This window comes from Stenella coeruleoalba (assembly GCF_951394435.1).
Source record: "Stenella coeruleoalba genome assembly, chromosome: 11".
NCBI lineage: Eukaryota > Metazoa > Chordata > Mammalia > Artiodactyla > Delphinidae > Stenella > Stenella coeruleoalba.
In genome coordinates, this window is record NC_137157.1 from 30,572,395 (window position 1) to 30,596,447 (window position 24,053).

At 42.6% G+C, this 24,053-nt stretch overlaps 1 protein-coding gene across 5 annotated transcripts in view; it reads left to right on the top strand.

Annotated features, from left to right (window-relative positions):
* The first annotated feature begins 8,985 nt into the window (after positions 1-8,985).
* The window catches only part of POC1B (POC1 centriolar protein B), a 142,954-nt gene continuing 127,886 nt past the window's right edge, over positions 8,986-24,053 (top strand). The window contains exons 1-2 of one of the 5 annotated variants that reach the window (XM_079937199.1): positions 8,986-9,086; positions 9,656-9,749. Coding sequence is in view for 2 of the 5 variants with exons in the window: in XM_079937196.1 (XP_079793322.1) it covers positions 9,590-9,749 (160 nt within the window). In the remaining 3 variants the exon portion in view is untranslated. Of the gene's footprint in view, positions 9,087-9,520; positions 9,750-24,053 lie in introns of those variants that run through there. The other 4 variants (XM_079937201.1, XM_079937196.1, XM_079937195.1 and 1 more) reach the window with 4 other exon arrangements.

Below are 24,053 nucleotides of genomic sequence, written 5' to 3' on the forward strand. Positions count from 1 at the left end.
GAGCTCCTGGGCCCGTGAGCCATGGCCGCTGAGCCTGCGTGTCCGGAGCCTGTGCTCCGCAACGGGAGAGGCCACAGCAGTGAGAGGCCCGCATACAGCAAAACCCTTGGGACTTCCTGGGCAATAAGCAATGGGAGCATCTCTTGTCATAATATCTGATCTTCGTCTTCAGTTCCTGAAATCACTTCAGAATCGTAAAGGTGAAACGGATGGCTTTTTATTCATAACAAGGCCCTTTCCACTACAGCTGAGTTTATGTTAATGTGTGACTTTGGTAAGCAACAAGCATGGAGGCTGGCTGCCAAGGGAACCGAGCATGATTAGGGCATTGGAACTTTCAATTCTACCCTCCAGCCTCCAGGGGGCGCGGGGGCTGCTGATTGCATTCAATCACCAACAGCTAATGATGTAGTCAATCATGCCTATGTAACGAAGCCTCCATAACACCCAAAATGATGGGGTTCAGAGAGCGCCTCAGTGGGTGAACACGTGCAGATGTGGGCAGAGCGGTGCCCTCGCAGGGGGCACGGAAGCTTGGTGCACTTTTCTCGTGCCTTGCCCTTAGGCATCTCTTCCATCTGGCTGCTCCTGAGTCGTATCCTTTGTAATAAATTGGTTGTCTGGTGAGTAAATGGGTTTTCTGAGTTCTGTGAGCCACTCTACCAAATTAATCAAACTGAGGGAGGGGGTCCTGGGAACCTCTGATTTATACCCAGTCAGTCAGAAGTACAGGTAACAGGTAACCTGGGTTTGAGATTGACATCTGAAGTGGAGGGTGGTCTTGTGGGACTGAGCACTTTACCTGTGGAATCTGATGCCGTCTCAGGGTGGATAGTGTCCAAATTGAGCTGAATGGCAGGACTTCCAGCGGCTGTTCAAGAGCTGCTTGTTGGGGCTTCCCTGTTGGCACAGTGGTTGGGAGTCCGCCTGCTGATGCAGGGGACGCGGGTTCGTGCCCCGGTCTGGGAGGATCCCGCATGCCGCGGAGCGGCTGGGCCCGTGAGCCATGGCCGCTGGGCCTGCGCGTCCAGAGCCTGTGCTCCGCAACGGGAGAGGCCCCAGCAGTGAGAGGCCCGCGTACCGCAAAAAAAAAAAAAAAAAAAAAACTAAAAAAAAAAACCTAAAAAAAAAAAAAAGAACTGCTTGTTGGTGGTATGAGGAAGCCCCTGGTGACCAGAGCCCCTTTAATGAGGCATCCCTTGAGGGACACCCAGAAAAAAATTGTGGGATATTGGAGGAAACTATTAACCCAAGAAAGAGCTGAGTCACAAGAAAACTACTTCTCAGGGAGTTGAGAGGATTAAACAAGCTAAGTCCTGTGAAGTCTGGCACACACTAAACGCTAATTGGTAAATGGGTTGCATGTATTGGGTCTTCTATTAAGTCTCTGTCTGCAGGTAACAGAAAGTAACTCCAATATACTTAAACCGACAAAGAACTGTGTGCTTGTGTCTGTGTGTGTGTGTGTCTGTGTGTGTGTGGAAGGTAGGATGTGGTGAGTGTGATGTTTATTATAATAGAGTTATCTCATGGGACCTGAAGACTGGAATCTACCTGATCCTCAGGAGGGACTGGAACCTAGAACCGCAAAACCGGTCAGAACTCGGGCAACTTCAATGAGTGAGTTTCTCTACAGACCAACTTCCTTTACTTGCCAGTCCACTCGGTGGGTGAAAATGTAACAGCACAACCCCTGAGTTCTCCTCCTCTTCAGCCCATATGGAGAATTCCTTAATGCAGACTCCCCGGAAGGATATCTGATTGGCCTAATTTGGGTGATGTGTCCAAACATTCTTCGAATAAACTTTGGCCTGGAGTGGGGGACCCCGTAGAGGGAACACATCCCCTTGGTGGCCCTCCTGGGATCAGGGTGAGCAGATGCTCTGTGCCTCTCTATCTCAGGTCTGATGGAGGTCTCAGTGGGGAAAAGAGAGTATACTCATCTTAGGATAACTTGAGGAAATTGTAAGAAAAGGACTGCTTACAAAGGTGAGCAGGATGTAGGGAACAGGAAGAAGGTGCTACTGAAGCCAGGATGTTCCCACCCCTGGACCCACCCAGAGAAGGATAAAGAGCGGTTATCAGAACCCAAGGACCCAGAAGAACTGTGCAATTCCTCTGTGGGCTGCAGCAGCCCAAGGTGACCCTGAAAGGAGGGAGCCTGGAAAACAGATTCCCTCGCATCACTTCCTTCCTTCCCTTGGATCACTTGCAGGTCACTCCGTGGCTGAACCAGGACGTGAGGGAGACCCTTGTGCTATAGCCTGTGCAGAGCACAGGCTCCGGACGCGCAGGCTCAGCAGCCATGGCTCACGGGCCCAGCTGCTCCGCGGCACCTGAGATCTTCCCGGACTGGGGCATGAACCCGTGTCCCCTGCATCGGCAGGTGGACTCTCAACCACTGCGCCACCAGGCAAGCCCCCTTGGGTTACTTTTGAAGAACTTTGATTTGTTTTGACTCTTTCTGAGAAAAGGTTGGTATTAACTAACACAGGAGTGAATCACTCTCCTATCTCTTATAAAGCAATAAGAGATGTAGTTAAAATTATTAAAACCCATGTGGACTATATCTTGACATGGTATTAACTTAACATCAATTCATACAGGATAAAATTGAAGGTGAGTCCAAAAATTACATACAATATTCTGTTTCATGCCTTTTAACCTTATTCCAAGAATTCGTTTGGCATCTGGAATGCCACCCAGTTTTCCAAGTGGGACATTAGAATCAGAAAGTAGTTCACCCTTTCCAGTCTGATAATCTCAAGATCACCCTCAATACTTCTGTCTTTATATTTAGAGACACTTCCCAGCATGTATAGTCGCTATTCAAGGCCATGCTGTTAAAATAGGGGTCATCAGCCTATCTTCTTTTTCAACCTGCCATCTTTCCATCCTGTTACTTCTACTTTGAACTCGTTATTGTTGATCCTCTAGGCTCTTTTCTGTTCCCACATTCAGTGGAACACCACACCACATCTCTCCTGTCTGCTTACAGACCATTGAATTTTCCTGACCCCAGGGGCTCTTTCACAAAGCCATGAGTACTGAATAAGAAAACACAAGTAAATCAAGTAGGAGTTCATTGATGCCAGTGATAATACCTAGAAAGTTTTGTGAGAAAGATTAAATAAGGTAAGGCATGCAAAACAGCAGCCCCTAGAGGCTCATGATAAATACAAAATAAACATTGGCTCTACCGTTCTCCAAATAATGAGAAAATGGCTTCCCTTTCCAAGATTATTCATCTCTGGAGGCCAGACAAAAAGCTGGTGTGGATGCAATAAGCACTGGGGCCACCCAACACCTCCTATCTGTACTTCTGGGCAAGACTTGCTTGGTTGGTAAATAAGCAAGTTTGGAAAAGAACAAGTTTGGGCTCAGTGGGCTCCTGTTCCTTTGCATTAGCGGTGGTAACATCTAGAAAACAACGGTGCTCACCTCCTGCATAGCCCCACAAAAGTGCTTAGGTATTTCTCTTTGACAGATTTCATCACTCTCTCAGGGTTCTAAATTCTTAAACTTTTTAGATCAAGCTTCTGCTACAGTCCTAAACTTTGCCTTTTGGGAGGTAAACAGTGCTTTCATATCAAATGGAGAGAAAGTTTAGCTGGGGAACTACCCCTCTGGCTTTGGTAACCAGTCTTCCTGGAAAAACACAAGACTACTACAGAAAAATCCAATCCTGAGTTCCCAAACTTGTAAGACAGTTTGTTTGTTTCTTCTCTTCGAATCCTCCAGTTTCTTTCAAGTATACCACTGATTTTATCTTTCCTCTTCCCAAGCCCTAAAATCCTGCAGTGAATTGTAATAATAACAATAAATACCACCAATTACACCGTGGCCAACTCTTGGCATACACTGTCCATTCAGTTCTCATATTAACTCTATGATGTAGGTACGAACATTATGTCTAACTTACAGGTGAGCTACTGAGGTTTCAGGGAAGTTAATTGCCCAAAGTCAAATTGCTGATAAATGGTGAAGCCAGAACTTAAACTCATTTCCGAATCCAAAGCTGGTGCTTTTAATCTCTGTGCCTGACTGTACCTGGGACCTTCCCCACGCTAACGGTCCTTCTCTGGTTTTGATGATGTTTTCGGCTATATTCATTTAAGTATCTTGCTTCTGTCTGTTAGTCTATGATTATATTTAATTCCGTTTAAAGCTATGCTGAGCTCTGTAACAGATACAAAGAATTTTGCCCTTAATTTTCTCAAAACTTAACTTTCTTTACCCAAGTGAGGTGAACATCCATTTGGATAATAAATTCTGGCCTTACTTCCTTCTCCACACAAAATTAGTGAACACATTAGCAAAGCACTGGGCACAAGGCATTAATCTTGCGGTTCTATTCACTGCTGACTTCCTGAAAAGGCCACCAAATTAACCTGTTGGTGAAGCAAAGCCACGTTTATAGCTTACTGCAGTGAAGGAGAGCCCTGTCTTGACGTCGTCTTAGTGTGTCTCAGAGGGAGACAGCAAGGATGGGTATTTATTAGGTTTAGGTGAGATTTTCAGCGTGGGGACATGCTTGTGGCTAGGCCAAGTGTGTGACACAATGGTTTAAGATCAGTGAACTCAGCAAGGTGTAGGTTTTGAAGTGACTCCTGATGAGTAAGTAACCCTTTGATAAGCAATCTGGTTTTCCCAGGTGAGCTGTCTAGTCTTCAGATAAATGAATTTTCAGGATGTCCTTGAGACAAGTATTTTGCAAGCTTTATCTTCTTGGGCACGAATGTCCCAGAATAGAAAGTTGTGTTCGTGTAGCCAGTCCTATTTCATACAGTTGCACAGCAGTTTTTCTCAGTTCTTTATGTCTCTTATCTGTAAATGGAGATGATTCTAGCACTTACCTCATAGAGTTATTATGAGGTTTAATGAGTTAATGGAGGTTAAGCACTTAGAAAAGGCACACAGAAGGTGCTATGTATGTATTTATTATCATCTGTACAAGCTAGTACATTTTAATTAATCTTGCCCTTGCCAGACTGAGCAGGACTTTCAATCTAAATGGACTTTTAAGGAGGGGTTTTTCTGATAAAGTGGGATTAATAGCAATGATAGTCATCTGACAGCTTCACATTACTTTGTTTTCCAGCCATTCTGAATAAATAAAATTTGCATATATTGTCCTGGCTTTGATCCTTCCTGAATTCGAGATGTGTATTTCCTGTCAGAAATGAAACTCAGTTTCCCAAAGTGGAACTCTCATCTTTCCCTTCTAACGTGTTCTCCCAGCACCCATCTTGGCGCTACTAGAACCACTCAAACCCAGGACTGAAGACAAAGTGAGCTCTGATTTCTTACCCCATCCTCCCATGCAGGCTCTTGTCAAAGGTCTCAGTCATTCAGCAAATATTAGGTGAACACCTTTTATGTTCCAGGTACTATGACCAGTATGGGGAACAAAATCGTGAGCAAAACAGATATGGAACCTCCCCTCACCAAGCATACAGTCTGTGGTAGAGATGGATGTTAGATGTAAAGTTACAATTGCCACAAGTGCTGTTGGGAAGGGATGACATAGACACAGGCATGTCATGATAACTGAGACGGTTTGCCTCCATATGCTGTAACTGGGGCCTCAGAACCAAGGTCACCTACACCAACATGACTGCTCGATTTGTTCCAGTAATTCTTGCCCAGGGAGCTGAGGCTATATCCCAGTAAATATCTTTATCGTTTGCTTTAAGGACTTTCTAAAAATCAATTTATCTGAACTTTAGCTGCTCAAACAGTCAGTTTCTCAGGATAACAGAACACTTAACTGGCTAACTCCTTGCTCATCAAACAACTGTTTACTTATCAAGATTTGCTGCAAGACCCCCAGCTCACTCTAAATTCACCAATCTGAAATGATTCAGTAAAGAACTTTGCCTGATCTCAGTCAGATCCCCTTAAAACCACTTGAGTCTAGACCTCAAAAACCTATAAATGTCAGCTCCTGACTTCCCCCTCTGAGACATTTCTAAGTTTTAGTTGATTGACAGGTTATACCGTTGGTCTTTTGGAGAGTCTATACTCAGTAATCATTAAACTGATAGGTGCTATGAAATCAAAACCCAGGAACAAGAATGGATAGCAGAAGACGCGATCTGGAATGAGAGTGGAGAAGGAGAGCTCAGAAGGCTCCGGAGGAAATGATGTTAGAACAGAAACCTTAACGTCGAGGAGGAATTAACTAGATAAAGAGTGAAGGAGAGAGAGTGTTCCGGGCAAAGGCCTTGAGTTGGGAGAGAACTGTATTTTTCTAGAATGGAAAGAAGACTGTTGTGTTTGGAGCAGCAAGAATACAGAGAAAGATAGGAGGAAATGAAGCTAAGGGATGGGCAGGGCCAGCAAGGTCCTAAGAACCTTGTATGATTTGTTGGAGATTGAGCTGTTATCCGGGCAAGTAAAATAAATAAAATAGTTTATCAAAAGATAAACTATTGAAGGGCTTAAAGCAGAAGAGTAGTAGGATCTGATTTGATACCTTAACGAGATCACTCTGGCTGTTGAGTGGATGTAGTGATTGCAGAGGAGCAAAAATTGATGGGAGATAGTGAAGAGCTGCTGTAGAACTCCAGAAAAAAAGACTAAGATTGACCTGTCACCTGTATTGTAATCCAACTCCGTCCTACACTGCCCACTCCCAGTTTGGGTTTTCACCATAGCCTCCTACCTTAGTCTAACTAAGACCGTTCTAACCTAACTCTAGGACCTAACTAACTCTCTGATCTCAGTACCCCATTTTATAAATGAGGTAATAACACATATACTTCTCACTTAATTCAACAAATACTTTGGAGCACCTGTTATATACCCGGCATGTGCTGAGTCCCAGAAATTTACTCATGAGCAGGACAAACATATCCTGCCCCCCAAAAACCATAGGGTCAAGTAAAACAAAGTATGTCAAAGCTCTTTTAAAACTGTATAACTTTAGGTATTGTATATATTTTTATTTTCTTTCTATTTGATGTTTTGACACCATTTTAAAAAAAGCCTTTCTGGCTGGAGAGAGAGAGTTCCTGAGACTAGCAAACTTAAGAGATAGCCAAGGACTCATCTGGGAGCATGCCTTTGGTATGCAGACTAACAAATCCAAAGCTATACCTCCTCTATCAGGCCCTATACCCCAGCAGACAATATCCCTCTGCCTTAATCATCCTAGGCCAGGTGTCAGGTGACTAGAGACACCCTTATAGTTTAGAGCCCACGGAAATTATTCAAACCAGCCAATCCTAGACTGTTTACCCTGATCTGCCTTGTCTTTCCCACAGAAACTGCAAAATGGTTCTAGCTTCAGCTTTCCCCTTTTTCTTGTCTTCTGCTTGAAGATAAAACCCAAATTCCGGTGCTTTCCCTGTAACCCTGTATGGCAAGCCGTCACTCCCCTCTCTAGACCTGTGAGTACAATAAAATTTGTTTTCTTGTACCTCTCCTGAATCTCTTCTTGTGGCTGCACTTGACTGACCATCACATAAAAGAACACAGAAGAACACTTTTGATTGTAAGTAACAAAAACACAAATCACACATCATGAACAAAAAGGAAATTTATTAACTCATGTACCTGAAAAGTCTAGGAGTATCCTGGTGTTAGACATCTTTGTATCTATGAAATCAAGGAATGACATAAGGGATCCATATCTTTCTGCACCTCTTAGGCTATTTCCACATCATGGACCAAATGGCCACTAGCAGCGTAAGAACGATCTTGACAGAAAGAGTACATCTTTCAGGAGTGCTCCAAGAGAAAAATTCAGTGCAGAATTCTGATTGGCCTGGCTTAGATGATTGTACCCATCCTTGTTTCAACCTAAGGCCGGTGCCAACCTGGATGTAGTATTCTGTCTGGGCCTAGATCATGTGAGCATTCCTGGAGGAAGGAACTGGGGGAGTCAGTTCTCCTGAACAATGTTTCTAAGGGTCGGTGTGAGGGAAGATTGGTTCCCCAATGGAAGGTTTTCTGGGGAAAGAACAACCGCAATAACATGCCCAAAATGAAGATGTTGCAAACAAATATTATGCTTTATAATTAGGACCCAAATGTCTGATGCCTCTGAGATAGTCTTTGTGAGTCTCAACATAAATAGAAGAGGGGAAGGAAGAAGAAATAAGAAGGAAAAGAGAAATATGGAATAATAATAGCTAGAGGATGTCACTGTGTGTATCAAGCTGATGACTTTCAGCATGAGAGAAACCTGAGGATGTTTTTAGTCTGAGGAAGATGAAGTTGAAAACACTGGAGAGAAAGGAAAAAAAAAAAAATCAATGGAAAAAGGTCAAGGAGGAGAAAGAGTAAAGAACATAGCAAGAGGGTTTTAGTTTTGAGGAGGGATATCTCATCTTTCAACACAGGAAAGAAAGAGGTTCTGATGGGTGTGGATGTACCATACTTAAAAATCATCCATTTTTTAAAGACAAATATTTTTTCTTAAAACATCGCTTGTATAGGAATTGTCTTAACATTGTTTCATAATTTACTGCAGCATTATTTAGTGTTATATGACATAATGGTGCTTCTTATAATCAATAGTCTCTTAGATTTGATGAAATTTGGCAGGTAATTGTATCAGTAATTGTTTGACCACCTCCATGCTCTTTGTTTTCTGAGCAGGTGAAGTAAGAGATGAGGTGAGGTCATTTGCCAATAGGGATGGGGTTGGAATTTGGATGAGGTCAGGCCAGCCCCGGCTCTGAATTTACTCTTAGCTCCACTAGTTACTAGTGAAGTCCTTGGTCAAGTTTAACATCCCTAAACTTCAGTTTTCTCATCTATAAAATAACAGTACCTAACCTATATGGTTGAAGACTAAATAAGATAAATTTATGAGAAAAGAAACCTAACATGTTGCCTGAGCCACAGAAACTGTGAGTAAAGGTTAGTTGCTGTTGTTCTTAACTTTATTTTTGGTTCAGAGAAGTGTGCATGTTTGGAAGAGCTGCCATGGCGAGCGGGCATGAAACCACACTTCTCAGATGGGACTCGATTCCACAATCTTACAGCTGAAACCAAACAACTCGTCTCGGACTTAGTGAAGCTCAGGTTCTTTCTGTCTCGGCCCAGAAGGAATTCAGCAAGAGGCGAAGTGATATGTAAGAGGTAGATTTATTTATATCCTTTGTAAAGAGGTTGCAGGAAAATGGGGCTCAAGAACATGTCCCAGGTCTTGGGGGAGTTCCTGGGACAGGCCGCCAAGTGAGGGTCCTTGGCTTCTCACAGGAAAGAATTCAAGAGTCAGCCAAAGTAAAGTGAAAGCAGAGATACACATTCCATAGGCAGAAGGCAGGTCCATCTCAAAAGGCTCTGAGAGCAGCCCTCATGTGTGGGGATGGTTAGTTTTTCAGGTCTGGGTAATTTCATAGGCTAATGAGTGGGAGGAGTATTCCAACTATTTTGGGGAAGGGGCGGGGACTTCCAGGAATTGGGCCACCACGCACTTTTTGGCCTTTTATGGTCAGCCTTGGAACTGCCATGGCGCCTGTGGGTGTGTCGTTTAGCATATGCTAATATATTACAATGAGCATATAATGAGGCTCAAGGTCCACTGGAAGTCGAATCTTCCGCCATCTTGGAACTAGTGGGTTCTAACCGGTTTATGTCGTATCCTCAACGGCTATGTCATTCTTTTAATGGTTGTCCCCTGTCCACTTCCCTGTCTCAGGAGAGAGAACTAAGAACAAGAGGAGCAGTGCTGAGAACCCATCTGAGAGTTGAAGAAATAAATCTACAGCGCCACTGTCTGCTCAGTGCCGTGAGTACGTCCAACCGATCACGTATAGGGTGGCGATGGCTGGGGGAGGGCATCAGCAAGCCAACCTGTAGCCACTGCTGCTGGGCCTTTGCCTTTACTGTTCTCTTGCCGGCTACACCTTTTGCCCGTGGCCACGTGGCTCCTGCCCTCACTTCACTCCGACTTTTCCTCCAGTGTCGCTTCTACTGGGATGCCTCCCTGGCCACCCTCCTGAGAGTAACACTCTACCTCGCCCTGCTTGATATCTTCATTAGCACGCAGCGGCACTGTAGGGGAGAAAAAATCCTACTTCTACCCTTCAAGGTTCTCAGCTGGGGCCCCTGTAGCAAAAGTCAGATTAAAAAGAAAAAGGCAAACGGAAGTTTTTAAACATGTATATCTCATATACATGGGATAAACTCAGGGAACAGTAACTCAGAGGTGCCTTAGAGTTTGGGCTTAAACACCATCTTCAGCTACAACAAAAGAAGAAAGGTGTGGGGAGGCAACTTCTGGGAAAGTGACCAGGAAAAGTATAATAAGCAAGAGTAAGTTTTGTTATGCAGAGTTAGGTCTGTGCTTTCTCTGTGGCTAAGAGGTTTCTGTGCTTTAGAGTTGTCTTCCCCCCGGTGCAGAGTGGGAGACATCCTTACAAATGGAGATTTCTTTTATAAATGCAAATTTTCCTTACAAAAGAGTAACTTCCACTCTGGTTTCAGAGCTTCACCTGTGTCTGCTATTTTTCAAAATAATCAGCTTAAAATAATCCTTATGCCAAAGAGGCATATTTGGGGGTGACATATTATGGTATCCTACAGCACTTAACATTACAGTACATTTTAATTTGTTTATGTATTTTTTGCCTGTCTTTCTGGCGAGTAAGGAGGCAGTGACTTGGTTTTGTTCACTGCTCTATCTCCAATGTCTGGTACAGAACAGACACATAAATAATTGTTGAGCAAACAAATGAATAAATGAATGAATGGAGGGTGAGGGGGTGACTCAGGTAATCATCAGAAGCTGAGGTTGCAATGGAAGGAAATGAAGCTAGAAGGCAACTGATACCCACTTGCTCATTCACTCAAAACTGTTTCTTGTGCCTGTTCTGTGCCTACTCTGTTCTTGGTGCTGAAGACCAATTAGTGAGGAAGCCAGACAAAATTCTCGTTCTCTGGGGTTTATGTTCTACTGCGGGAGAGTCAAAATAAGCATGATCAATAATTAATTATGTACTGTGTTAGAAAGGGATCTGTACTATGCAAAAGTAGAGCAGGACAAGGGGAATGTAGAATACAGGCCAGAGGGTGGGACAGACTGGAAGTTGATCACAGAGACTCTTGAAGCCGCCTGGGTGAAGGCAGAAGGTACAGCTAGTGCAAGGGGCCTAAGGTAGGAATAGGTCTGGAGTGTACAAGGAATAGCCAGGAGGCTGGTGTGCCTGCAGCCGAGTAAGACAGGGGAGAAGGCCTGGGAATGAGGAGGGTACAGATGTTCTGGGCATCGTCAGCCATTGTAAGGATTTGGGATGTGATACTGAGCAAGGGGGAGCCATGTAGGATATTAGGTAGTAGAATAACATGATCTGGATTTTGTTTTAAACAATTTAAGGGAGAATTAGCCCCACTTTGTAACTAAGAAAACTGAAGTTCAGAGGGCAAGGTTATTTATTCAAAATCACAAAGCAAGTGACCGTGCTGGGATTGGAACCCAAGACACTCTACACTCATGTTCTTAGGCAACACACACACAGTCTCCCCAAAAGACACATGCAGCACAGGGCACCTCCAGGGCCCCGAGAGCAGCGTTCCAGCTCTGTGTGGGACCTGAGAGTGGCCCACCAGCAACAGGAGCTGTGTGCCACAGTCTCTCTTTGTGAGTTTGTCCTTCCAGCCTACAAAGAGCCGCCACCCTCACTCACCCCTCCACCTGTTGTGAGTCAGAAGAGTGTCAGCCAAATGCCATCAACCCCAGCCCCCAACTCCAGAGGAAGCTCTGTCCTTGAATTTCAGCTGCTGTCCTTTCACAACCCTTGTGAAGGGAACTGCCCCAACCCTGACCCCAGCTCTCTGTGGCTTCATTTACATAGGCATTTATGACCCAAGGGCAGCCCATCCATTGGCTAGGCTGTGACATTACTGTGGCCCAGTAAAATTCTGTAACCCATTAGAACTAGAAAATTCTAAGAGGTCTCCCTGTTAGTAGTGGGAACAGGAGTCAATGCATAAACAGAGGACTCAGTAGGTAGAGAGAGGAAAATGGAGCAAATAGCTGAACGTAGCAGATAGGCTGAGACAGCGCTGGTCCAGGCTGATGCTGCCTGAGTTCCTGAGCTGTTTACAGAAGTAATGCATGTGGATTCCTGCAAGTAGCCCTCACTTTTCCTGAGGTAACCTGAAAACTAACCAAGCCAAGTTGAAGCAAGTTCACTCTTTTTTTTCTGGCTGCGTTGGGTCTACATTGCTGTGCGTGGCTTTCTCTAGTTGAGGCGAGCGGAGGCTACTCTTTGTTGCAGTGCACGGGCCTCTCATTGCGGTGGCTTCTCCTGTTGCAGAGCATGGGCTCAAGGTGCACGGGCTTCAGTAGTTGCAGCAAGCAGGCTCAGTAGTTGTGGCGCACGGGCTTAGTTGCTCCGCGGCAGGCATGTGGGATCTTCCCGGACCAAGGATCGAACCTGTGTCCCCCGTATTGGCAGGCGGATTCTTAACCACTGCACCACCAGGGAAGTCCAGGTCGCTCTTGATATTTTCAAAAGATACTGCCTTCTGCTCCACATGGCACAGGGAGGTCACCACCTCCCCTGGCTATGCTATCCTTGTGGTTGTCTGCTCTGTGAGTGCCGGAGAGATAGAACCCAGCCTGGAGTCAAGGTCAAATCACCTGACTTCCATCAGTGGGGCTCTAGATGATGCCCCCCTGTTCTGATTGTGTTCAAACCATGAAAAATATTTCACCCTCCTTCCTATCAGGCAGTTTCCTCTTATTTTTACTACGAGTGCTAACCTAGTCCAAACTAGAGATCCTAAAATAATCCTAGTAAGTTAAAGCCACTTTCTAATATTCAGCTCAATCCAGTAAACACTAAGTGAATATCTGTTACATGCTGGGTATTGGGAGCAACTGTGCATAAGGCAGGTAAGTTCTCAGGGAGCTTCAGTCCAAAAAAAAGAAAATCAACAAATTTGTAGTCTTATTTTGGGCCTGGTGGCACAGTTCTGTTGTGTATAGAGCTTTGTTTTGAGGATCATAGAAAAGCAATGGTTTCGCCTTCTTGTGAGCTTAAGAACTTGAAGCTGGTCATTTGGTGACCCAGCAAACTCATGGAACATATTGCAGGAAAAGCTGATTAAAGCTAAAGCTTGTCTCCTTGTCTCATGGACTGAATACTTCCATTAAGGTTTGAATGTCCTCCTTGTTCCTTTAAACGTGGCATCAGGCCAAGTCATTAACTTTCTGATAGCCTGTCCTTTCCCCCCAGCTATCTGTTCCAGATCTGCACTCGGTGACTCAAGTTGCGTGGATGCTTTGATGGAAATTGGGAATGAACACACATGTAGAATATTAAATCTTAAAGTACTTTGCCTAAATAGTTTTCTACCCTAGATAAATGGAAAAGGAAAACTGAGAAAAATGACGATTTTCCGCCTGTTTTATATATCTGTGCAATCTTCTGTGTTATTTTCAGTCTCATTTTTTAAATTAACATACAGTAAAATTGACCTTTTTGTATGTACTGTCCTATAAATTTTAACAAGTATATAAATTCATGTAACCATCACCAGGATCAAGATACAGAACAGTTCTATCCTGCCTGAAATGCCCTCATGTTATCCCTTTGCCATCATACTCTCTCCCCAACCCCTAATCTGTTCTCCATCACTATGACTTTGTCCTTTAGAGACTTTCATATAAATGGAATCATTGAGTAGGTAACCTTCTGAGACTGGTTACTTTCACTCAGCTTAATGCCTTTGAGATTCATCCAAGTTGTAGAATGATTCGAAGTTGGTTCATTATATTGCTGAGTAGTATTCCATTATTCAGATTTACCACTGTTTGTTTATCTGTTCACTAACTGAAGGACACTTGGGTTATTTCCAATTTTTGGTGATTATGACTAGAGCCACTATATAAACAATTATGTACAAAGCTTGTTTGTTTGTTTTTGTAAATGTATTTATTTCTCTATGATAAATACCCAGGAATAGGATTGCTGGATATGGTGACTGTGAATGAAATAAGTCAGACAGAGAAAGACAAATATCATATGATAATCGCTTATATGTGAAATCTAAAAAAATGGTACAAATGAACTTATTTACAAAACAGAAATACAGTCATAGATGTAGAAAACAAATTTATGGCTACCAGGAGGAAAAGGTGAGGGGGATAAATTTGGAGACTGGGATTGACAAGTTCACACTTCTATATATAAAATAGATAACTAATAAGGACCTACTGTATAGCACAGGAAACTCTTCTCTAGACTCTGTAATGACTTATATGGGAAAAGAATCTAAAAAAGAGTGAATATATGTATATGTATATCTGATACACTTTGCTGTACAGCAGAAACTGACACAACATTGTAAATCAGCTATATGCTAATAAAAATTTAAACAAACTTCCAAACTTTTTCCAGAGGGCTTGTACCATTCTATATCCCCACCAACAAAGTATGAGAATTACAGTTGCTCTGCATCCTTGCTACCACTTGGTATGTTGGTAATTTTTATTTTAGCCATGGTAATAGATGTGTCATTGTAGCTATAATTTGTATTTCCTTAACAGCTAATGATATCGAACATCTTTTCATGGGCTTATTTGCCATCTTTACATTCTCCTTGGTAAAGTATCTACTCAGGTCTTTTGTCCATTTTAATATTGGATTGTTTTCTTTTTAATTTTTTTTATTGAAGTATAGTTGATTTACAACATTGTGTTAGTTTCTGGTATACAGCAAAGTGATTCAGTTATACACATGTATGTATATTCTTTTTCATATTCTTTTGCATTATGGTTTATTACAGGATATTGAACATAGTTCCCTGTGCTATACAGTAGGACCTTGTTGTTTATCTATTTTATATATAGTAGTTTGTATTTGCTAATCCCAAACTCCTAATTTATCCCTCCCCCACCCCCTTTCCCCTTTGGTAACAATCAGTTTGTTTTCTACATCTGTGAGTCTCTTTCTCTTTCATAAATAAGTTCATTTGTGTCATATTTTAGATTTCACATATAGGTGATCTCATATGGTATTTGTCTTTCTCTTTCTGACTTACTTCACTTAGTATGATAATCTCTAGGTCCATCCATGTTGCTGAAAATGGCATTATTTCATTCATTTTTATGGCTGAGTAGTATTCCGTTTTATATGTGTACTACATCTTCTTTATCCATTCATCTGTCAGTGGACATTTAGGTTGCTTCCATGTCTTGACTATTGTAAATAGTGCTGTTTGTATGTTTTGGAAATTAAGCCCTTGTCAGTCACGTTGTTTGCAAATATTTTCTCCTAATACATAGGTTGTCTTTTCATTTCATTTATGGTTTCCTTTGCTGTACAAAAGTTTATAAGTTTGATTAAGACTCATTTGTTTACTTTTGCTTTTCTTTCTATTGCCTTGGGAGGCTGACCTAAGTAAACGTTAATATGATTTATGTCAGAGTCGAATTTTTTTCTTATTGTTGATATTTGAGGGTTCTTTATGTATTCCGGATAAAAGTTCTTTTTTAGAAATATTATTTGCAAATATTTTTCTCCCAGTTTGTAGCTTGTCTTTTCATGCTCTTAATATCTTTTGTAGAGCAAAAATTTGATGAAGTCCAATTTATCAATTTCTTCTTTTATGTTTCACGCTTTTGGTGTTTTTTGTTTGTTTGTTTTGTTTGTTTTTGTTTTTTACTCTTTAGACTGCTGATATGGTGAATTGCATTGACTGATATTCAATGCGGAACCAGTCTTGCATTTGTAGGGTAAATTCCACTTGGCATTGTATATTATTGTTTTTACATATTGTTGGACAGACTTGAATTTCAAGAGACACCAGAGGGGAAAAAGTGATTAAATCACCATTTTGGTCATCTTCTCCAATCTGCCTGCTGCTGCTTACCTTAGGACCCTCAGATGCTCCATGTGTTGTGAGCAGGTTTCACAGCTGCATTCAGTGGGAGACACAGGGTGGAATGAATGAATGTGCTCACTCTATTGTACCTAGAATCAAATCTCTTCAGTATTTTTAAAAACTCCTTCAAGAGGCAAGAGAATGGTGGACGAAGTTCCCTATTCTAAATTTCCTGCCTAACCAAACATTTAAGCCTATTAATGCTAGGAAGAGGAAAAATGTAAGTGTGAGTGGATGAGGTGGGACTATCATGTAGTCGTGTGAAACATTTGAAAGCCAAAAAAAGAAACGTAAGTCTTTTAAGCTTTACTTTTACAGGCTTATATTTTACCCACCATCTGTGGGAAAGGAAATAAGAAGCGAAAGGCAAAAATTAAAATAAGTTTTGGAATCAGTAAAGGACTAAAGAAAGTTTTGCTGGGCAAGTTAGTATGGATTCAGAAAAGAAGGAAATACACTATACTTACTGAGGATTTTTTGTACCATCTCCAAGCCAGGGCTTGCCAGGAATTTCCCTTTTTCCATTTACCCTGCTTATAAGCCCACCACAAAGAGCAAGGCTTGGGTTTGCCTAAGCCTACGCTTGAGACAGAAATAAAACCCTTCTACCTCCAAATAGAGGACTGAGCTGTGAGACTCTGAAAGCTTTTCTTATTGCTTATCTTCTTTTTTATCTTTCACAGCCTTGTGGATCCATAATATTATTACTTTTTCCCACACAATTAGCTAGTTTTGGCTCTCATGTCCACATAGTCCATGGAGTCAGGTCACTATAAATATCAACCTCTACACAATACGCCACTGTGTTAGCTGGTTTCAGCCTGAATATATTAATTATGGGGTGTGTGTGTGTGCGCGCGTGCGCGCGCCTGTGTATATACTTTGGGAAATTTTCAAAGTCAGAGTTCAGTCAAGGATATAAGATCCTGAATTGGGGGTCTCCTGACAACAGAGACACGGGTTTTCTCCAAACCCTTTCCTACAAGTATCTCTATATCGTACTCCCATCCTGTAACTGGTTTGGTCAGAAATGCCATATCCTCTACTCTTCAAGGGCCAAGGTTGAGAAAAGGATTGCTGGGTATGATTTATAAGACAAAAACACATACTATTCATCCCAAATGAGATGCTAAATTTACTTTGAAAACCTGCTCTGTTTGCCCGAGATGACTCTCATGGAAAACACCCTGGAGCCTCTGCTAAAATGAGGGTTGTTATTACCCAAAGCACTGTCCCTCCTCTCTGGAGCCTGGCAGGAACCAGAATTTGGAGTTTGGGGAAGTGAATTGCTATCAGCCTAACAGAGCAACCTAACCCAGAACGACCAGATTTCAGGCTTTTTCGTGGGCCAGGGACCACGTGTTCTTTACTTTTTCTCTTGCTCAGCCAGAACCTTCCACATGGGGGGGTCATCCATGAAACTATTTAACTAAGTGACATCTTGACCAGATCTGAGAATTGATTCATTCATCAACATTTAATGAGTAGCTTGCTATGGGTGAAACTTTGTTCTAGTTCCATACACTGGAATAGGAAAAAAAAAACACCAAAATCCTGCTTTAAAGAGACTCTTAGTGGAAGAGGCAGAAAGAAGGTAACCAATGGTCTCAGTCAGCTCGGGCTGCCATAACAAAATACCATAGGTTGGGTGGCTTAAACAACGGAAATGTATTTCTCGTGGTTCTGGAGGCTAGAAGTCCAGGATCACAGAGCTGGCTAATTCTGTTCCTGGTGAGGGCACTTTCTGACGTGCACATGGCCACTTTCTCACTGTGTCCTTACACGGCAGAGAGAGAGCTGAATCTCTGGTGTCCCTTCTTATAAGGACACTAATCCTATTGGATCAGGGCTCCACGCTTAAGACCTCATTTAAACTCAATTACTTCTCAATCTACATTTAGCATGCCGAAGGGAAGGGCTTCAACATACAAATTTTCAGGGGATACAACTCAGACCATATCGCCAATCACCAAACAAATAAATGTAATGGCAGGTAGTAGTGAGTGGTATAAAAAGCAAGTGGAAAAGACTAGCACAGTTTGAGATCAAATGATGCTAATAGGCTTCTCTGAAGAGATGACATTAAGCAGAGGCTTCAGTGAAGAGAGGCAGTAAGCTGTTCAAAGGGGAGATGGGCCAGATTGAGGGACCAACGAGACAGAGGCTCTGGGGCAGAAGAATGCTTGGTTACAGCAGGTAGATATTTCCGGACCAAAAAGAATTGATCAGGGGAAAGAGCAGATTTTTTTTTTTTTTTTTCTCTGCGGTACGCGGGCCTCTCACTGTTGTGGCCTCTCCCGTTGCGGAGCATAGGCTCCGGACGCGCAGGCTCAGCGGCCATGGCTCACGGGCCCAGCCGCTCCGCGGCATGTGGGATCCTCCCAGACCGGGGCACGAACCCATGTCCCCTGCATCAGCAGGCGGACTCTCAACCACTGTGCCACCAGGGAAGCCCAGAGCAGATGTTTTGAGTGAAGCAGCCTATAGGCTTTCAGCTCAGTCCCAAGTAGGAACCACATTGACCCATCTGGTCCCCGGTGTGCCCAGAGGGTACGAAGGGGAGGGAGTCTAGATGCATTTAGAATACCAGGTCTCTCTAATAACAAGAGCTAAAGCCTCAAGAGATTTTGGCCTGTCTGCAGAGCCTTGAAATAATTCATTCAACAATTTGTAATAATTCAGAAGCTCTTGCTGCTATATGCGAGGTACTGTGTAATTACTCATGATCATGGCTTGGCATAGAAACTGGTAAAATGTCCTTGAACTTCTCTTCCTGGGAGGTAATTATTACAGTGGTAAGTGGTAAGTCAACCAGTCCTGTCACAGGCTTGGAATACCCTAGGACAGAACTGGCTGTTCTTTCTTTATTGCTCGGTGCTTCTCTCGGACTGCTCCAGGGCTTAGTCTTTGGTTCTCTCCTCTATTTTATGTTCTCTTCCTGGTTATCTCATCTAATCTTACAAATATAATCTCTATGCCTATTAACCTGAAATTTACATTCACATTCACACATTTATTTTGGACTCTAAACTCATACATACTTTACTACCTACTTAACTTTTCTGTTAGGGTGTCTGAGAGACATCCCAGACTTACTGTGCCCAACACAGAACTTGTCATGTTCCTCCTCAGTCCCGCTCTACCCACAGTCTTCCTCATCTGAGTTGATGACAACTTCACCTTTGTTCAGTCCTGAAATCTCAAAACCATGCTTGACTCCTCTCTTTTCTCAAATCTCATATCCAATCCTTCAAAAATCCTATTGGTTCAATCTTCAAAATATATCCAAACGCTGACAATTATTTACACGTCTGCTGCTACCAGCCTGGTCCAGGTCACCATCCTTTTTCACCTGGATTATTGCAACAGCCTCCTGACTGGTCTCCCCGTTACTAGTCTTTTCTTTTTTGTCAATATTTTAAAATTGAAGTATAGTTGGTTTACAATGTTTCAGGTGTACAGCAAAGTGATTTAGTTATATATAATATATATTTTAAGATATTATACATAAAATCTTTTTCAGATTCTTTTCCATTAGGTTATTAAAAAGATATTGAATATAGTTCCCTGTGCTGTACAGTAGGTCCTTGTTGTTTATCTATTTTATATTAGTATTGTGTATCTGTTAATTCCAAATTCCTAATTTATCCCCCCACCCTTTTCCTCTTTGGTAGCCATAAGTTTGTTTTCTATGTCTGTGAGTCAATTTCTGTTTTGTAAATGAGGTCATCTGTATCATTTTTTTAAGATTCTACATATAAGTGATATCGTATGTTATTTGTCTTTCTCTATCTGACTTACTCCACTTAGTATGACAATATCTAGGTCCATTGATGTTGTTGCAAATGGCATTATTTCATTCTTTTTATGGCTGAGTAATATTCCAGTGTGTGTGTGTGTGTGTGTGTGTGTATCTATCACATCTTCTTTATCTGTTTATCTGTTGATGGACATTTACATTGCTTCCATGTCTTGGCTATTGTAAATAGTGCTGCTGTGAACATTGGGGTGCATGTATCTTTTTGAATTAGAGATTTTGTCTTTTCTGCATATATGCCCATATATGCAGAAATTTCTGGATCATATGGTAGCTCTATTTTTGGTTTTTAAAGGAACCTCCATACTGTTCTCCATAGCGGCTGCACCAATTTACATTCCCACCAACAGTGTAGGAGGTTTCCTCTTTCTACTACTCTTCCTCCTTTGTAGTCTATTCACCAAATAGCAACTAGATACTTTAAAAATGTAAGTCAGCTCATGCCACTCCCTTACTCAAGTTCTTGCAATGGTGTCCCATTTCATTGAAAGTAAAAACCAGAATCATACAACAGTTTAAAATTATCTTTCCTCTCATTAATTCCCTGACCTCACATCTACTCCTTTCCCCTTAGCTCATCTTATCCTAATCACACTGGTTTCTTTGGCTTGAAGTCATCAGGTCCTTTTCTGACTCATTGTGTCCTCTGCCTGGATTCTCTTTCTCCAGCTCTACACATGGGTAACATCTTTTTTACATCTTTGCTTAAGTATCACCTCCTTAGTGATGCCCACCTGAACTTCTTATTTAAAATTGCAAACTTCCCCTACAACACTCCCAATCTCTCTTACCCTGCTCGATTTTCTTGAACATCCCTTATCACCATCTGACAAATCATGCAATTTACTTATTGTTTGTTGTTAATTGGCTGTCTTCTCTCACTAGGCATCAGTTCCACAAGGATGAGAATTCTGCCTGTTTTGCTCACTCATGTAAGCTCAGAGGTCTAGACTAGTGCCCGCTACTTAGCAGGTACTCAATAAATATTTGTCTTGTGATTAATTGTTTTAAATGTAGATATGTTGCCTTCCCCGCAAGTCTATAGACAATATTTAATGCAATGCCTTGCATTCTACACCTTCAATAAATGATTTTGATGGGCTGGTTAGCTGGAAGAATGCACTAATTGTGCAGCATTTTGTGAAATTGTCTAGTCTAGTTTCTAGTTCATGAAAACGTTTGCAAGAATGTCATGATTATATAAAACACATTCCATTTCTCCCTTCATATTGAAGTGTAATAGACATATACAATAGAACATCTATCATAAGTGCACTGCTTGTTGTAATTTCACGAAATGAAGTTTCCCATGTAACCAATGCCCCGAGGAGGAAACACAACATTATCAGCCGCTAGATGCCCCCTTGTGCTACCTTTCCTGACTTCTGACATCATAGGTTAGTTTAAGCACATTTATTTTAAAGACTCCATCTTGGGACTCCAACAGTTTCAATAATGCTTGTATAGAACTGATCTTATAGAATTGATCTGATTTTTCCCCTGCTGACAAAGAAAATATAAAAATGAAACTTGTTTTAAAAAGCACAAACATAAGGAATGTATCAGAAGCTCACATTTCAAAATAGACTTTCTGGCAAAAATCAATTAAGCTTAGATGTTGGATGCATCTACTTTTACCTCAGGTGCGTTCAGGATGGACCATGAAATACACTATTTGTCAGAAATATATGTCAAGTGCTAAGTTATTATTCCTTTATTGCCTTCTTGGCTTGAATGTTGATGCTGTTTTGTCTGTAAGAATTTTCTCATATAAAGTAAGAAGTAAGGTTACTGAAGCTCCATTTAAATTTAAGGGTAAAGAACTTGCACATATGTGGGTGAGCTGTTATCCTCTATCCCTTCACATCCCCAATTCTATTCTCAGCCCTTCTCTTCCCTGCAGAACCACACGACTCAGACTTCCTACTGTTTCCTGCCTCTCCCTCAAACCCTACCTCTGGCCCCAGGGAATTCCCTCTGAGCAAACAATCAGAAGACAGGGGGATGCTGGCCTGATTCAAGGAGCTATCTGTCTAGGGTGGCTCTGCAAGTCACAGGGAAATCTCCCAGTAGATAGAACTTTGGGCACTACATCTGGTTGGTCACTTGACATGAAAAAAGAGATAACCTGAGTTTTCCTGAAGTACACTGATTCATGGGCAATGGCTAACCAGGTTGGTCAACTTATCAGGGACTTAGCAATTTTTAAACATATTGGAAGATTGGAGCCAAGACCATCTGTAGGGAAATTACGTCATGGATCCCTAAGAATGGCTACAGTGTTCAAAGCCATTTGAGCCCCATGTAAATGCCCCCCAGAGGACATCCATTTCATGGAAGGCTAAGTAAGGAGGAGGCCAAGACGACCTATGCCTTGTTTGTCAGCAAGCCCCTTCCCCGGCCATCTCTGAGCTCGCATAAATGGCCCAAGTACCAAGTGGCTGTGGGAAGAAATAGACACGATATATGGGAATGAAGACAGGCACGTCCTCTCACCACAGCTGAGCTGGCCTCTGCCACTGCTGAGTGTCCAACTTTCTAAACCGGAATCTAACACTGAGCCCTTGCTTGGCATCGTTTCCTGGGAGCACCTGCCACTCAGGTCAATTCTTTTGGACCACTCCATTTTGGAAGGGGCAGTAATGTGTCTGTATGGAAATAATTGCATATCCTGGAGAGTGACTCCCCTTTCCTACCGGTGATGCTTCGGCCAGCACCACCATATGTGATCGATAGGCTGCCTGTTCACCCCCATGGTATCACACACATCATCGCCTCTGACCGAGGAGCTCATTTACAGTGAAATAACTGTGGTATTGAGAGCTGACATCAAGAAACCCATTGTTCTCACATCACCTAGAAGCACCTGGCTTGATGGAATGATGGAATGTCATATTGAAGGCTCAGGGTTTTTTTCAATTCAGTTTTTATTTTATATTATAGTTGATTTACAATGTTGTGTTAGTTTCAGGTGTACAGTTCAGTTATCCACATACATATATCCATTCATTTTCAGATTCTTTTCCCACATAGGTTATTAAAGAATATTGAGTAGAGTTCCCTGTGCTATACAGTAGGTCCTTGTTGATTATCTATTTTACATATAGTAGTGTGTGTATGTTAATCACAAACTTCTGATTTATCCCTCCCCCTACCTTTCCCTTTTGGTAGCCATAAAGTTTGTTTTCTAAGTCTGTGAGTCTGTTCCTATTTTGTAAATAAGTCCATTTGTATCTTTTTTTAGATTCATTTGTATCATTTTTTTAGATTCCCCTTATAAGTGATGTCATATGATATTTGTCTTTGTCTGACTTATTGAAGGCTCAGTTCATGGAGGCGGGGGAGACAACATCTTGTGAGGCTGGGGTGGTGTTTGTCGAGTGGTCAGGTCCGTAGTCAATACAAGGTATTGAGTATATGGCCCTGGGAATCCAGGGGTGGAGGTGGCAGTGGCTTCTCTCAATGTTACCCTTAGTAACCCACTTCAAGAAGATTATCTTCCTGTCCCTGAAACATTGTATCTAGTGAGTTTGAGGTCCTTGTGCCAAACAGGGAGGAATATTTCCACTGGACAACACTGAGACTGCCCCTGGCCATCTCAGGCTGTGCCTGCCACTGCTTAAGGGCAGAGAACTGGGTGCCTGTAATGGGCCAGTGTGACTGATGCTGCTTATCAGGGAGAAGTTGGATTGTTGCTACAAAATGGGGACAACGCCATGTCTGGAGCCCATGGAATTTATTGCACTCCCTGTTCAGTAGTCATGGTCAGTGGGAGACCGCAGCAACTCGATAAAGACAGAGCCATTAAGTACCTGGGTCCTGTGAGACTGAAGGTTGGCTCATCCCTTCAGGTAAGAACACCTTCACCTCCAAGGTGCTGTCGAGAGTAAGGGCGTCATGGACTGAACAGTGGAAGAAGGAAGTCAGGATTGTCACATTAGTTCCACTCAGACGCAAGGCTGGAGCCACTACATGCTGTGGTCATTGTTTCTTTGTCTCGCTTTCCTGGTTGCCTTGCACCCTGCCGGCTTTAGTTTCCAGGAAGGAGCAGGACTGAACTCTGTCACCCCTCGGCGACGCGATGTTGAGTGTTCTCGTTGTTGGGGGCCTGAGTTTCTTCAGCGAGGAAAGGACTAGAACGGAAGCTGAGTGACAACAGGATGGCCTGGCCTGGTTATTCTTAGCTCTTTTCTGGCCAGACTCTGGGGCTTGGGAGGCTGACGGCCACCACACCTGCTGCCGCCTGGTGTGCTTCCCTCGCCCTCTGATCGGGAGGCACCGGCAAGAGGCTGGAGGGCAGGCGGGGGGCCAGGTCAGGGGTTCCTCCTCCCGCCTGCCCGCTCCTCCCGGCTGAGGCTCCAGGGCCTCTCTGCACAGCTCAGCTCTC